Source organism: Nerophis lumbriciformis, linkage group LG02 (genome assembly GCF_033978685.3).
Source record: "Nerophis lumbriciformis linkage group LG02, RoL_Nlum_v2.1, whole genome shotgun sequence".
Lineage (NCBI taxonomy): Eukaryota > Metazoa > Chordata > Actinopteri > Syngnathiformes > Syngnathidae > Nerophis > Nerophis lumbriciformis.
Genome location: NC_084549.2, coordinates 51,711,596 through 51,729,525, shown reverse-complemented (window position 1 = coordinate 51,729,525; position 17,930 = coordinate 51,711,596). Strand labels below are relative to the sequence as shown.

Here is a 17,930-nt window from a genome sequence, read left to right as displayed (position 1 = left end):
AACTTAGGTTGTGCTATACTTACTTTATAAACAAAACTTCAAATAATTGGATTGAAAGATGTATTGCAGACAATTGTTTGGAGATTACACAGAAAATCCACATGCTAATTGTTTTTGTTTTCCTTAACGAGTAGAGCATCTTATCCTAAGACTTATGTCTTAGTCAGAAATTACACTAATATGTACACATAACTGCTTTTAGCCAAAAAGAAATGAGCTGTGCAGCCAAACTTTATTCAATCAATTATGTCATTTTTAGGCTCCATCTGACTCTACCGCAATTGACTTTGCAAGTCCTGTCAATCACAGGGGACACACATTCACACTCACGGACAATTCAGAGACACATCTGGTGTTACTAAAATTGAATAAAGTTATCCATTGAATGGTATTTTTTTATATTATTGAAAGAAAAGACCTTTGGCCTTCTACGTCACTTAACATTCCTAAGCTATCGCAGCCAAAAGTTGGTTAATTTCAGCGTGACTGGCGACGGTTGAGAGCAGCTTGCATCCACAGAGCAGTGAGGAAGAGACAAGTAGGGTGAAGAGAGAATTGTACCTTGAGGCGTTTTAGGATTAGAGGGCTTATTGAGGGCATGTTGCGCACCGTGATGGGCAACATCTGCCAGGGGGGCAGTCACAATGCACAGGTGGCCAACGGTGCAAAAAATGGTCACAGGGCAAAGGTCACCAGGAGGCCACAACAAGGAACAAGGGGTTTAGGGGAGGGATGAGGGAAAGAGAGGATAGAACATAACGAGACAATAAAAAGCAAGGAATTAAGAAGGCAAAAGAGACTAGGTCAAAGAAAGAAAGGCACAGCAAACTATGGGCATGTAATGGCAGATGTGATGTATACATTTATGTACAGTGGAACCTAATTATGTTGACAAGGCTATCTTCCACTAAGGATTTTCATAGTCGAATCTGATTCATTAGATTTTGGGCGTAGTCGACAATCAAAATGTTTTTTGTATACTAAGAGCACTAATAACTAATGGGGATCCGCGTAAATAAACAAATCTCATTTGCACATTTTTCACACTAGGATAAACAAACACAGCAGAGACTGGATAGTTTAGCGAGGTTCAACGGATCGGCCCCACCTTTGGCTCTGGATGGGTGGCAGAGAAGATGATCAAACTTGACTATCAACAAAAAGTAAACGTTTTAACAAAGTTTCCGTAGGTGAACCTGCAGCAAGATCATTACTGTTGCCAGAATGGAGCATTGTGGTACAATTCAATTTCCGACAAGTTCCACCACGACTGATGCAGGCATTAGCACACTACGTATCCGACGGTAGCGCTGGGCGCAGGTCTAAAACAAAATCTAAATCATGATTAATCGAACCGTCTACCTTCAATTCGAATGGATGATTATCCAACTCGCAATTACTACTTTACTTTTTGGACATCATTGTCACAAAGTATGTCCAAACAACAAAGTAATTTTGGGGTGCAAGCTGCTTACGTTGTGTTGTTGGCTCTGTGTTTAAGTTTTCCTCCATGACAACAATTTGACTGCAAGATTGACAGTTGAATTAAACTCCACCAAATCTATATGTTAAATAGTCGACTATTCTAAGACACTCCTACGGTGATATAAACAATTGTCGACATAACTGAAAACAACTAATGCTGGTTTGATTACATGCATATTTTTAGTCATATTCTTGTGTACAATATTTTATATTTTTATCTAACAGAGCTTCTGAGCAAATTTAAGTAGTGTATTTTGACTACAATGACAAGAAAATGTTTGGCCATGTGATATTTCTTCCGGTGGTTAACAATCTAAAAGAAAAATAATTGGTTACATATTGTAAAGTTGTTGTGGTACAATCAAGGTTAAGGCAGCACTAAGTAACTTTTTCAACCTTCATAAAATATTTTCATAACTTTCATGGACTTACAACTATTTGAATGACACCTCTGTCATGGCCTGAGAAAGTCTGTATCACTTTTACTGGCAGTTAGCAACTTTGAGGAGGGTGGCAGGGACCCTGCCATTGAAAAAACTACAAATGTGTTGACTTGCTTTACGGCATACGTCACTCTCCCTTTCTCGATTCGTTAAAAAGACAGAAGTCAAAGCGAATCTCTGCATGCCGCCAGAAAACTAAAAGAAGGAGAAGAACGGCTATGTGCAATTATTGTTCACATGGCCGAAGTGCCAAAACAACCAAAGAAACGAAAAGTTTTGTCTGAGGAGACATCAAAGAAAAACGGAGTCTACACAGATAAAAGGACAACCAAGGATTAAGATTGCCCTGGCTTTTACTCGCTGGTGTGAGCTCAAAGATGAGGAGGGAATTCCAATTGATGCTGCCTTGGCTCTGTTCCGACTTGTAAGCAACTTTACATGTTCAACTCAAAATTATATTGCTAATGTTACAATATGTCGGAAATTTGCATGTTAGCAATAAATAGCCACAAGCTTGATAGTTCGCAATTTCACACTCTTTTTTTCGAAAAAACTCTCCCGCCGGTCTTTCTTCGCTTCGGACCTGCATCCGGCCCCGATCCATTCTTGGTAGTAGCGCCATGTTTGTAGCACAATCCAAGATCATTTCTTGATAGAGTATGCTATTTAACATCAGCATAACCATTAAATACGTAATATTTGTAATATGTGCCAATATTACAGCAGACATCATGTCAGTTTGATGCTATATGCACTAGTCCTGATGGGAAATGTGGTCTTCTTCTGGCAAAACACTACCGCTTTGGTCTACTGGCGCTGCCAAAATCAACCAAAACAGAAAGTTCTTAAGTGGGGCTTTAAGACTGCCATGCTTTTAATTTGAAGCTTACTTTGCACTTAACAGTAAATGACCGTGTGTATGTTTTTAATGCTCAGTAAGTAAACAGTAGCAATGTTGCTGTTAACCACTGCTTAGCGATAGTGATGACACTTTCAACGAGCTGTCAAATGATACTTTTTTAAAAATAATATTAATCACACTTTTGAATTTTTATACATTTTGATAAATCACAGTGAATTACTTGCTTGCACAATTTAAACTACCTTTAAAAAAGACCCCACTATTTTGACACACATCTATTGTCAGATTGCCGTAAAAGAATTTTTTTTGTAAACGTTTTACTTGAGAACACTTATTTTCTCAAAACTTAGTAACAGTTTTATCAAAAGTACTGTCTCCTCACTCATTTTTGCACTGTTGTTTACGTTGCCCTGATCACTGACCGTACTTCAGTTAACCATCTATAGTTAAGGTAAAGAGCATGTGCGGTCAAAATAAATTACGTGATTAATCTGTGTTTATACATGGTTAATGAGTTAAATATTTGTGATTAATCACATGATTTAAAGCGTTGAACTTGACAGCCCTAGTTTCGACATAATTTACACGGGTTCCACTGTACTCAAATTTGAAATTTTATTTTCTGACCACTAAGAGTTGGACGGTTACAAATCATCACACCTTTTCAATAGCCAGGCCCCTAGATTGCAGTTTGGCAGCAGTCAGGTGGGCACCAGTCTTGCCACAAAGAGAGTACAGCAGTTCAGTTTCAGTGCACATCCAGACTTACTGTGGCCAAATGTCCAACACAGGGCTGTACAATACGTCGCTTCTGTTGACATGACCAGCATCATCAAATCAAAACTTGATTTCACTGATAATCTTGTTTGTCTCCACCGAGACCAAAGTCCTTGCATACAACTTGCCTACTTTTCACATAGATCACACAGGACACATTTCCACTTCTTTAGTTGTCAAGTTTACAAACCCTTTTTTTGTGTTTCATGAGCTCACATTTAAGTCATTAAGCAAATGTAAATATAACACTTTCTATGGAAATATATCATATGTGGGGTTGAATGGAGCAGTAAAAAGTAGTGAAAGTAGGCAAGCTTCAGCATTTGTATATTCCCACCGACAATAAAGATTTATATACATCTTTCAAACAAACCTTGTACAAACCTTGTTGGACGCAACATGATTCAACTCAATGATTTGCAAAGTTTATAAACCTTGGTGGAGAGTGTTGAATGTTTGAGGAGTGCCTTGGTTGCATGGCACTGCTTCTCTTTGTGGCACAACATGGTGATGTTATCACCCCAAAGTGTTTATCCATCAGGGTGCTTGGGGCCACCCACAAACCTTCAACATCAGTGGTTGACTGGAGCGTAAGGCAGCCAAGGTTTTCAACGGAAGATTCTGCACAAATAGGCTCTGCACAACGGAGAAGTTGTCACTTCAGTAAGTGATAAACCATTAACCAACGGTCAGACTAAAGCGGGGTACACATGTTAAGATTTTTGAAATCCAAAGAGATTTTTCCCCTTCTAGTCCTCCATGCCAGGAATCTCATGTTTACAAAATTTAGCTAACAAAATCGAAAATGAGGAAAAATAGCAACCACCATAACAACGACTGGAAAACAGGGAATGATACTAATAGTGGAACTTTGAGTATTGGCCAATGCCAATATTCATTTGATACAATATCAGCATAACTCATAGTAGATACTTTTATTATTTTGTAGTGTGGAATGTTAGAAAAAGTTTGATCAAGTTAAATTAGTCAAACAGAGAAAAATTTATTATTAACTGCTTGGAATGGACTTTTGCTGTCTTTAAGTTGAAGTGGAGTGGTACTTCCTCTGTCCTATGCGGTGGACATTTGCCTGTGGTCTACAGCAGGGCTGCAACTAACAACTGCTTTACTTTTGATAGCCATCGACTATCTTAACAAATAGTTAACTTATCAGATTATGAAGCGTAGACCTCTCCAGTGGTTAAATTTAGACATCGGCTTTTAAATTCAGCATCAGATATTTTTAGACATGTGCCAACTAACAATAAAGATGACTACTGTATTTTTCGGAGTATAAGTCGCTCCGGAGTATAAGTCGCACCAGCCGAAAATGCATAATAAAGAAGGGAAACAACATATATAAGTCGCACTGGAGTATAAGTCACATTTTTGGGGGGAATTTATTTGGTAAAACCCAACACCAAGAATAGACATTTGAAAGGCAATTTCAAATAAATAAAGAATAGTGAACAACAGGCTGAATAAGTGTACGTTATATGACGCATAAATAACCAACTGAGAACGTGCCTGGTATGTTAACGTAACATATTATGGTAAGAGTCATTCAAATAACTATAACATATAGAACATGCTATACGTTTACCAAACAATCTGTCACTCCTAATTGCTAAATCCGATGAAATCTTGTAGTCTAGTCTCTTACGTGAATGAGCTAAATAATATTATTTGATATTTTACGGTAATGTGTTAATAATTTCACACATAAGTCGCTCCTGAGTATAAGTCGCACCCCTGGCCAAACTATGAAAAAAACTGCGACTTATTGTCCGAAAAATACGGTACTTAAAAAAGGGCTGTTTGCAACATTTGCACAGATGTCTAGAGGGCGTTAACTTTCCAATGTATTTTAAGCATTATATCCCGCATTCTTCCGGCTTCTAGGTCGTAATGACGTAACTATGTATGTACGTAACACATGCAGGAGCATTAGCTTTGGGTGTTATTAGGTAATGATAGCAATTTGAAAAGTTAGCATTAGCTACCATTGAATGTATATTTTATCACAACAACAACATGACTGCAAATTGTTCGTTACTTCTCTTGGACTGCATTTGTATGTGTGCACGCCCTCCCTGTGTGTACGTGTTGATGACACAGGCTGGGTGACCGCCATAATTACTAATAATTATTTTCGGGCCGGTAAAACATTTTATTACATAAACTTAGTAATACTGAAAAATTACAGTTTCAAAACAAATGTGTTCTATTAAACCTCTAATGGAAATATAAGATAGCCGGTTGTTCTTGTTATATTTTTTTGCTTTGAAAAACGTAACTGTGAGGAAGTTGCAAACAGGCCCTTTAATTCAGAAATATTTATTTATACTGTAATTGTGCTGCTCATTACAAAAATAATAACAGCCAAAAATAGGATCAATAAAAACAGACAAAACGACATTAAAGCCATCTCGCTGCCTCCAAAGGAAAATACAATTTTATGATGATGATGATGTGTTTAAAAAAAATGCACATATAGGTATATCGATAAAGTTTAGCTGGCAGACTGAGAAAATGACAGTTTAAGCTCTCTTAAAACAACTCTAACAATCTTACTGCAAACAGTCGCAGATGTTCCAGACGTGCAACAAGCTTCCACTTTAAAAGCTTACTTATTACAGATGTACTGCCATTATAAACAATATCCGCTTTGACGCTTTAAGGGTGAAATGTTTCCAGGCTTGCGATTTTTCAGTAGTAATTTTTATTTTTTAGTTTCATTGGTCACAGTTCGCACCAACCCATGCATGTTCATTACATCCGGGAAAACACAAGTGATGACGTTACTGACAATTATCGACTAATTAATTTATCTGCAACAAATGTTATTGTCAACAGTGTCAACTAATCGTTGCAGTGTTTCTTTTGTCGGAGATAGAAATTCTGTAAAAATAGCCCTCATTTGCATGTCCACAAATGTCCACTCCATTAGACACTGGCTCTCAGGAGGATATGTGTGCCTGCATTATCCGTAGTAATAAAAACAAACATGATAGTCAATCCTCTCTCTCATTACAAAATATTTCACCTTATCCTTACGCCGTCCAGCTTGTTAAGGAAAGGCTAGTCGGCCCCTCTACAGATTAAAATAACACCAAGCACAGACTTTCTTTCAGGATCTCCTCTCTCTCTTAGCAGTAGAGATACACATTTCAACATTATTCATGAACAAAATTAAACATTTTCAACACATATTATACTGTATAGACAAATATTGTGAACATCTAAATTAAACATACATTTAGTCAGTCCATAGTGGATTTAGTGTATGTAGAAAATGGGTCTAGCAGTCTCCAAACAGGAGTCTTATTTTTGGCACCCTCTAACAAAGGAGCTTATTATGTCCAACAACATCAAGTAGTCCAACAATTTGCAAGTAGCCAAACCCAAGAGACATCACTCGAAATAACTGCACTACTCGCATGTGTTGGCCATCAACATCTGTTAGGCTTCTGCAGTAGTTTCCTGTCTTGCAAAGAAAATGCTGATAACTGCACAGCTGATGATCACAAGGCAACCGTCAGCAGCGGGACAAAATGCTTTGTGTTCAGTTATCAAAATCAATGATAATGACAAAAAGCTTGAGACACTGTCTTCTTACCCGATGTGTGTAGTCACCACAGACACCCTGGAGAGAAAAGCAAAGTTTTAAACAGATGTGAGGATGCCATTAATACTTAACCACATAAGTCAAACTTAGAGATACTAACACAAACCACATTAATTGAATATAATTATTAAATTTTAGATCCTGAAGTATGTCCTTTGAAGTGTTTGGAAAAATCACTATCTATACAATAACAACATTTGAGCCTTGAGTATTGGCCATTACCAATATTGATTTGATACGATATCAGCACGAATCCTAGTACATACTTGTATTATTTTGTTGTGTGGAATGTTAGAAAAGGTTTGATCAATTGCTAGTTAAACAGAGAACAATGGTAGGTATGAAAAACACTAACCTAGTTATTATTAACCATCTTACACTGTCTATAAAGGGGAACTGCACTTTTTTTCATTCACAGTTCTTATGTGAGACAAGCACACACATTTTTCTTTTTTATGCACTCTTAACTCATGAATAAACTTTAGCAAAAGTCAGCTAACAATGGAGCTCATAGCAGTCGCTCTATTCTGCCTATAAAGCTCACTAAAAACACCCAAACATCTCCATCCACCTTATACAGTATACAGTATATCTAATGTAATAACATGTAATATTTACATATTATTGTCATTTTACAGACGCATCACAACATTTGCTATTTCCTTTATCAACAACTACTATTAATAATGGCAGACTTCATGAGAGCCAAAAACGACTACTTTGGGACAAATGATCATCTAGAATATTGTTATTTTTTACCCTGAATATAAGGAGGATGAGCTACAAGTTTTAGAAGCTCTATGCTAAACAGATCCAGCTTTAGGGAAACGTAACAAGTGAAAAAAACAAAACAAACTATGAACATAATTAAATAAACACTTACTGTACAAAGTCTGCTCTCACTCGGATGCCGACTAATGGGATGTTCATATCTTCCCTTTTAGATGAAGAATTAATCATAAGCCTCATGCAGGTTAAAAAAAAAAAAAAAAAAACTTCTCAATTTATAGCCACAACCTTCTACTATACAAGTGAGAGGCATGACATATATATATATATTTAATTTAGAATTAACTTTCACCAACTCAGAGGCGATACAGCAGCAGCAGCCCAGTATGCCAATACTGTAGATGCATAAGCTAGTTATCTCTATGTGATCACTGGGCCGCTAAAAGTAGTTGGTCTGCGTTAGCGATTATAATAACAATATCTCTAATGCTTAGATAATATTCAGATGACGAGATGTAAATGGAGTATCGCTATTGGTTTTTGGATGGTTTTTAGAGCGCTTTATGAGCGCAATAGAGTACTCCAATTAGCTGCATTGTTTGCCACGCCATATTTTGCGAATTAGAATGCATGGGGAAAAAAACATGTGTTCTTGTTACATCAATGCAGCAAAGTACAGAGACATCCTGGACGAAAACCAACGCTTCCAATCCAACCTGAGGGAGCTTGGGAGGTGCTGCAGAGCGGTATGGGCGAAACTGCCTAAAGAGAAGTGTGCTAAGCTTGTGTCATCGTATTAAAAAAGACTTGAGGCTTTAATTACTGCCAAAGATGCATCAACAAAATATTGAGCAAAGTCTCTAAATACATGTGATTTTTTTAGTTTTTTATTTCTAATACATATGCAAAAATAATTTTAAAAAACATTTTCACATTGTCATTGTGGGGAACTGTCTGTAGAATTTTGAGGACAAAAATGTATTTAATCCATTTTGAAATAAAGCAGTAACATAACAAAATGTGGAAAAAGTGAAGCGCTGTATATTTTTTTGACTTCACTTGGAAAAAACATAATTGTGAACATTATGTATTTTCTGTTTTGAAATAGCTCTTTCCATTAGCTGCTCTTTGTGTTTCCTCCACAGATCACCTGACTTCCGGTGTGGGACAGACCATTGAGGCACACGAGCTGCCGCTTGACAATCTGTAGCATTTTTAAACACAGTGACTTCAAACTTTTTTGTACTTTGTTAACAACTCTACTTCCGCTGGATTCTATGGCTGTTATCGACTAAAGTTTTTCAGAGTCAAATCTGATTCCTTAGATTTTATTTTGTACAAGCCCCGCCCCCAAATTTTATGGAAAATACAAATCACAGCATGACCCGTTTCTGTGGTCTGATTGGAATCAACCATCACTCACCTTTTCTCCTTGAGGTCCCAGTTCCCCCTAAGTGAGAAAACAACACACGTCAGTTGGTTAAAGTTGTCTGGAAAGAGATTGATGTTGTATGGTCTACTTTTTCTGACTTACGGGGAGTCCTTTAGGACCACGCTGACCCTGAAAGAGAACAGCAACAGTCCGTAATCAGGTTTCAACAAAGTCACTGCAGAAGTGAAATGTGAATCTATTCCTTCAATCAACATTATTGACATAAGACAAAATGTCAACGCATCATTTAAACCGAAGACTTAGCTCAACTAGTGTTTGATCGTGGTTGTGAGCAATGCCCTGGGGTATAAGCTGACATTGTGCAGGAACTGCTTGATTGATGAATACATGGAGGGGGTTGGATTTTGAAACATCTATTCTTCTCCAAATGGGTGACCCCACCAGTTTAGCAGCAACAAACCATTTTTAAAGCAGTACGGCTAATATAAACCAGGCAGCCTCTCAACCCCCATTAACATCTTCTTGATGTGATGAAGACTATTATATAGGGGCTAATTAGGGAAGAATAATCATAATAATCAACAAGCAATGTTATTTTAAAACCTTTTCTATGCTAGGCCAGGGTCACTTTAGTGAAAATTTTCCCCAGTCTGCCCATCAGCATTCAAGAAACGAGTGGAATCAATGGCCAGTATGATGAAAGCCAGATCATCAACAAGGCTGACATGACTTGAATCACATTGCAAGAAGAACAAAGGTTGTTTGTCCTCAAAATATGTTTAAAATTAGCACACAGTGAATATGTGTGCATGATTACACGATTCTATCCCGTAAGACCCCAGAACTATTTATGCTGGAACGAAAGGGACAGGCAATATACCACAGACCAAGTGGAAAGTACAATAGCTGTGTCTCAATTCGGCAGTTGCACCATTCCCAGTGGGTGTTTGTGGGGTGCTGACGTCATCTCGGTGCCTGAAGGCTGTCCCAATTCAAAAAGCTCAGTGTCCTTCGAATCTTGCCGCCAAATTTTTCCTTTTCTCCTATTAGCAACAAGTGTGCATGTGGTGTATCGTTTGTGTCCTTTCATATCCCAAGATCCTTCACGTGTCCGGCTCTTGAAAAATATTTTCAACATGGCGGCGCTATGCAGAGCAACTTTAAAATGTAAGTAGAGCTTTATTTATTAATTCAAAACATCTAAAATCAGACATGTTACAGTCTATAAACTTGTGTTAAAAAACAAGACCTCGACGATCGTAAACCTCCGTGCTCTTCACTCTTGAGTCCTCTCTTTACCCCAAGAGAGAGCCTCATATTCGAACATTGCAGACGAATTCGTGCCTGGAGCTTTTTTCAATGTTTGGAAGTAAAAAACTTAAAAATGTTTCTTTACATTTTATACCTAAATAGCTTGACTTATGTCTTATTATATGTATTTTTAAAGTACAACTCAAATAATTGATCTTTTGGAACTATTTGTTCATTTCAAATCATATTAGTTGTACATGCTATGTACATTTTTTTCCTTTTGGAAAATGTTAACTTTTATGTGTTTAAATTACTGTTAATGTGAGTTTGTGTTAATGTATGTTCTGATGTTCTTTTAGGAATATCAGGGAGGAGATGGACTCTCAAGACAATTTAAAGGACAACAAAGCAAAAAGGATATAAAAGGATATATTAACACATACGCAGGTTTGGCTGATCATCTGAAAGCAATTAAGTTTTTTACCTGTATACATTCATTTTAAAAAAGTGCTAAAAATATAGCTGTTGTGATTAATTTTCTGCTTTGATTGCAACTATTCCAAAAAAGGAGAATATTTTCAGTGTTTCCAAATGATATTCCACCTCATTTGTACAAGTACAGTTGAAAGCACAAACATTTACAACAGGATACAAAAATAATAATATCTGAACAGACAGCCCTGTCGTTTACAAAACCGTTTGCTGTAACGATCATTAATAATGTAATAAATGACCGTTAGTAATTATCACAATATATTATTTGGCATATAAATTATAATAGAAACATTTCCAAATTTAAAGTTAAAATTTCAAATTAAAACTTATTTAAAAAACAAAAACAAAGGCTCTTACTTTGGCTGCTGATGTTTGCAGTCACATTTTGTGTCATTTTTGGTGTTTGGATGTGTATGCTTAGAGTAGTAGTAATAGTAGTATTCTACGCTTTAATAAAGTACTTGATCATTTCCTGTTCATAGCTGCTTACTCTTCGCTGTACGTAACAGTTCCAGCTACACTTTGTTTAAAGTACACTTATTCTACTTTTGCTTTGCTACATTACATTAACGCTAGCTTAGCTGTTAGAATGGCTTCTTGACTTCTGCTCTCTCTGGCTTGGGTCGAGCTGTAGCTTTTTTAGCTTTTCCTTGTCCTGCAGGGATATTTGTGTCATGATCTGGCACCTTAATGCTTTTTGTTGCAGTGCCTGGTTTCTGGGTCACATGGCAAAGCCACCTTCCCGCACACCTGATTCCCATTTCCTTCTAGTCCACTTTTTGTAGCTGCGAACTGGTCAACGCTTGAAAATTTTGTTTTTTTTTGTCATAAAGGAATACAATCATTTGTGCTTACGGACTGTATCCCTGCAGACTGTATTGATCTATATTGATATATAATGTAGGAACCACAAATATTAATAACAGAAAGAAATAACCCTTTTGTGCGAATGAGTGTAAATGGGGGAGGCAGGTTTTTTGGGTTGGTGCACTAATTGTAAGTGTATCTTGTGTTTTTTATGTTGATTTAATAAAAAATAAAAAAATTAAAAAATTGTTTTTAAAAATATATATATATATTTTTATTTCTTGTGCGGCCTGGTACCAATCGATCCACGGCCTGGTACCGGGCCGTGGCCCGGTGGTTGGGGACCACTGCTCTAGCCAGTAGATTCCTAATGGTTCACCCTTCCAGTCGTGTTCATCTCCTCTGCTTTGGCTCCACGCACGCTTCTTGTTTCCTGAGGCTCTGCCATGTAATCTTAATTGTATCCTCTCCACACCTTTTGTGTGCGTTTTATGCTTTTTTACACCTTTTGTGAGCATACTTAGTTATTTTCCTCACTCCTTTTTGAGTCTGCTCTTTATTATTCTTATTATTTATTCTCTACGTTGGGGTTCTACTCCGGCAAATACGATTGTGACAACTTGTAAGAAATGTACTTTATTTGCCGCTATGTAGGCCTCTGTGAGGACGCTACATTGGATTGACAACGCTTGGTTGCAGATGTTGTAATTAGATGTGCTCAGTAAACTGGATTCTGGGAGTGCAGGAACAAATAATAGATTGTCCATATTTGAGTACCAATATCAGAGATTTTAGACAAAGTCTGATTTTTTGCTGGTATCGACTGATATCCGATATCAATATTGGATCGGGCAAATTTAAAATTCACTTTTTTGTCTTAAAGTGGAAGTGCATTTTTTGGGGAATTTGCATATTGTTCACACGGATGGATTTTTTTTAATGCATTCTAAGTATTAAACAAACGTAAACGAAACTTCGCTTACAGCAGAGTCAATAGGAGCTCCATTATTTCACCCATAAAATCCGATAAATAACCATTCAAAAAGCACCAACAATACTCAATTTACATTTCGTGACTTAAAACCGAGTATTGCTAATATTGATATTATAAGCGCTAATGCCGACATACTATTATAGCGGCGATGTGATCACTTCTATGCGTGCCTATGTTTATATCAAGTGGTCTGATGTTTTCTCGCTTCCCTGTTCCCTGTAAGTTTATTGTAGATCAGAAATCGTGCATATCACCTAAAAAGTAGATGGCTGAGAATATAATCCGACAAGTTGGGACACTTTGACAGCCATTAGGACCTAGAACTGGCGAGAACGACACAAAAAGCGTTTGTCCCCCCCTAGCCTCCCACCTTATGCTTACAATGATCAAAATACGTAAATATTAAATGTTACTATAAATGTGCCTGTTACTACATTGCATATATACTAACATCATGTAGATAAAACCCTAATGGAGGTGTTTGGATGGTTTTTAGGGCCTCTATAGGCAGAATTGAACGGCTCCCATAGGCTCCATCGTAAGCAGACTTTTGATTCAATGTATTTAATATTTAGAATGCATTTAAAATAAAAAACATTCGTCGTGATGTATTTCATAATGATTGTGAACGATAGGCAGTTCCTCTTTAAAGGGGTTTAGGTTTAGCTGATTAGACATGTAAACAATTGAGATGGATGACATATCAAATGCCATGTGTTTACTACTACTGCTATGATTTAGAAATGAAAGAAAATGCTTGAAGTATGCAGGGGTAAGTCTAGTCTGAAATAGCCACATATTCATATCAAGTGGTCCCAATTTAGCCCACTAAGCCAACCCTCCAAACCAATTTGTGGTTAAACGTTTCCATCTGTTGAATCTCTATTATGTTCATATTTTCACACTCATTTTTCTCTCCAGCCAAACTAAACAAGCGCGGCTAAAGTGACCTGAACACAGAGTCCAGTGATTGTTGAAAATTTATTTTTCATGTATACATTTTACAACCTGGACAGTAATAGTAATGTTTTAAACAAAGTAAAACTTACCATGTCACCCTTAGGGCCATTCTGTCCCTGTGAGAAGATGAAGATGAAAGACACATTTTCATGTTAGCGTTGTAAAACCAGCCTAATAAAGTAGCACACATTTAAGTCAGCATCCACGGTTGGCTCACACACATCAACATAATGGTTGTCGACATAACTGAAATTAGCTATTGCTTCCACATTTAAGCAGTACATGCAACTTAAATATGCATGTGAGCGATAATGATGACGCTAACAACACTACAACATGTCAACATAAACTGATCAACTTTGTAAAGGTACCAAGTTAGAATTGTCCTACAAAAGCAGTCAGCCATGCATGTCGACATCAGGACTTGATACGTTGGTCGTCAGCATGAACAGTGGTCGACTTAAATGGGTTCCACTACAACCACAACTCAGGATGTATTATTTACAGTGGCGATGGGTAAATGACGCCTCATCGAGTGTATGGAACTCTCCTGCCTGTATTGACACTGCACTGATACTGTTTTAATTTTCATAATGGTCATCTGCTATCTGCTGAATTTAAAACGACATTATATTTGACCTGCAAATAAAATAATAGTTAGCAAATATTATTAGTATTTTTTTTTTTTAATGACTAGCTTTGGAAAAAAGGATTATGAAAAGAGCAACTCTGGTCTATGAGCCAAATAGTAAACATAAAAAGAACATTTTCCATTAAAACAAAATTATCCAACAACTTTTATCTCATAATTTGACCTTTTTCTTAGTTCAATTTAGCTCTATGATATAGACAAAAAATAATGTAAAATGCGGCACATCATTTTGTTTAGTACGAACCGTCACTAGAGAGCCGAAAGACTTTCTTCCTTATAAACACAGTCAAACAACACAGCAGCTGTATCGGTCATGTGTTTTCCTCTTGTAGTGATACATACACACATCTAGATACTTGTGTTTCATAATGCGTCAATGCTTCAGTATAATTTGATGCATTACGCATATTAATAATAAAACGTGGTAAAACTCCCGACAGTTGGTATTATCGTTGGAAAGTAAAACTATCATAAAACCGTGATTGATGACTGCACTTCAATCGGTGATACTGCTCATTTACACAAACTAACGCGCTAATTGCTATCTAGCTTAAATTCAGCAATACCGTTATAATAACAACTGTGATAATTTTGTTCAAAATAACCATGATATGAAATTATTGTATTGTTACATCCCTAAACACAACAAACAATAACTTGTAATACATCGGAAACAAAATAAAAACTTTGCCACTACATAAAGGAACATTTCTATTTCCCTGAATTTAGAAAAATCCCAGCAAAACTCAGAGCTTGGAAAAGAAGCCAAGGAACTTTTGTGCTGAAAAACACTTGTTCGCAGAAAACAGTTTGTGTTTTTATTCTATCGCCATATTAAAGCCAGTGTGCAACTTTTTTATTTCATTTTAACAAACTTAATTTCCATGATTTGAAAAATGGAGCTAAAGAAGATGAAGAAGTGGCTGGATGATTCTTTTGAGCACATTTTCAGACAACCATACATATTCAGCAGGACTTCAAAGCAGTGTCATAAAACCACTAAATAGCAAACAAGCTAGCGCATTTAAATGTTTGACACACGGCAAAACAAAATGGTGATACATTGTGGAAACTTAAGCAAGATTATAGGAATATGAAAAACAATCACAACGGGTCTGACCGCCATTTCGACAAATGGTACAATTAACTTGGACTACTGTACAGGGACAACAAAGGATTTGGCGCGTTTGTTGCTTGAGGATTTGTTACGAAGTAGAAAAACAGTTAACGAGCGTAACAAAGGTAAATCACATCAAATATTGACCGATATGTTCATTACTCTACATGCTGCAACTGTAGTCAGCTGCACTCAATTTGTTTAGTTAGCCAAAAGCATCAACCTAATGCTAACAGACTGAGACTAAAGCTAAATCAACTGGATGCCTTCGTATTGTAACTGCGAGCTCAACACTGATCTTAAAAGACACAATATATACTGTATATAATAATATTAAACATAATGACTGAAATTAAGCTCATGATGGAACAAATTGAATGATGGAGACATACTTTGTATGTGTAAGTAATATGGAACTATAATGATTTGATACTTTGTATTGACAAATGTGATGTTTTAGACTGCAATTTTGTTCAATTAAGGACACTTTACCACGTTTGTCTAGCTGGTGTGCTTTTGTGTTTAGCTGTTGTTTATACTATACCATTGTAAATGACTTAACTAAAATAAAATAAAAGATCAAACTTGCGTGCTTATTGGAGGGCATTTAGATGCTAACTACCTGTCCAGCTTTGCACAAGTAAATTGCTTGTATTGGATTTATTAGATGCAAGCCCATATAATCTGATACTTGTTTTTTTTTTCTGATATCGGATCAATATCCGATTTCAATATCGGATCGGAACACCCTTACCGATTACCAATATTTATTTTAACTGGCTAAAAGAGTTCTTTGTTATATTTTCTGGAAATTTGGTGAGACAAAGGGCCAATGTCACCATAGGGTGTTGGCATCATGAAAGAAACATGCTTGGGGAGACTCACATGTTTGCCATCCAAACCAATTGGGCCCTACAATAAAAGAAGACAAATGTATTTGTAAGCAAAACAGTTACAGTGTAATTATATGTGACAAAGATACAGTTGGAATCAACAATAGAATGATTCTCAGTCATTCAGGTCATGGTAATTTGCAAGGTGGAATCAAAGTATCTGAAGAAGACTTTGGATTAAAGGTTGACCATCTTCAACTGCAACTCGTTTCCCCCTTTTGCGGATGGAAGTAGGATGCTACAGGTCTTCAGTTTTGATTTATTTTACAGAAAAAAAAATGTGCAAGATTTTCTTCTTTGACTCTTCTTCCTGGGTCAAATTGTAGGATCAACGAAGTGCATGTTCTGTCTTGTAGTTAATTTCATATCAAGGGTTTTTCAAAGGCGGTCATTGTTTGAAAAAAAAAAAAGATATAAGGTCGCGCATCAATACAGAATTGGATTGAGGCAACCGCAAAATGTGATTTATGAACCATCAGACAAACTGTTTATATGTCTACAGTCAATATCAAATTATCTTAGGGTAGCAAACTCCCCGAAAAATAAATAATGAACACTTTGTTACCAAGACTGCCTGACCCAGTTGATAGCCACTAGGAATGTAACAATTAACAGTTTTCATGTTAAACTGTGGTAAAACTCCCAAAGGTTAGTATTACCGTTTTAATGGAGAGGCAATTTAGCGCGCTAATGTCTAGACAGCTTTAATGCTAACCTAAATACAAGCGGTATTAAAGTTGTTCCCTAAAAAACGGTATACCCCAATCTAAATTTGTATAAACACATTACTGTTTGAGCAACTATGCAACAAATATCGCTCTTAAGAAGCCAGAACAGTATTTAATTCTTCTTCTGCCAAGTGTCTTTTTTTATCTTACAGTATTTTATTTTTTTATTAAAACTTGAATGTTTTTCAGTGAGTACTTGTGAGCACATTTAACAATACAACGATAATAATGATAACATGATAATTTTGACCACAACAAGCACAATATCAGCCACTTGTTGCTTCTTGTTGGACAAAAATGTGTTTTCCGAGCTAACTCCATTGCTTATTTTTTCAAAAAACAAAATGTCACTGCGGTAAAACACTATTTAGAGTCAGAACACTAGAAGCTAGGCAAATAACTCTAGCAGTCGTCAAGCAGTAACAGCCAAGGCAAATGGAATAAATACAGAGGCCAGAGAAGCCTGACCTATATTGAGTTTGATAGGTGAGCGATCAGAATCAGTAGTTTTGATTCTAACTGTAGGTCTACTACGAGTGTTTTCAGCTAAATAAGCGCCTAGTGTTTCTCAATACAATATGATTCCGTTTTTGGGATGGTTGGCAACCCTAATTTATCTGTTTTTAGGCTCATCATAAAACAACAAAGACATACACAAAATAAAGGAAGGTGAAGAAACATACAGACTGTGACACAACCTACAGTTACACATGTTC

General features: G+C 36.6%; 1 protein-coding gene across 3 annotated transcripts in view; it reads right to left on the bottom strand.

Moving 5' to 3' along the window:
* The window catches only part of col13a1 (collagen, type XIII, alpha 1), a 126,805-nt gene that overhangs the window by 86,000 nt on the left and 22,875 nt on the right, over nucleotides 1-17,930 (bottom strand). For all 3 annotated transcript variants that reach the window (XM_061964210.1, XM_061964219.2, XM_061964228.2), the window contains exons 7-12: nucleotides 16,479-16,505; nucleotides 13,914-13,940; nucleotides 9,459-9,485; nucleotides 9,348-9,374; nucleotides 7,187-7,213; nucleotides 3,560-3,601 (exon numbers count right to left, since the gene is read on the bottom strand). In XM_061964210.1, the coding sequence (XP_061820194.1) occupies nucleotides 3,560-3,601; nucleotides 7,187-7,213; nucleotides 9,348-9,374; nucleotides 9,459-9,485; nucleotides 13,914-13,940; nucleotides 16,479-16,505 (177 nt within the window). The remainder of the gene's footprint in view (nucleotides 1-3,559; nucleotides 3,602-7,186; nucleotides 7,214-9,347; nucleotides 9,375-9,458; nucleotides 9,486-13,913; nucleotides 13,941-16,478; nucleotides 16,506-17,930) is intronic.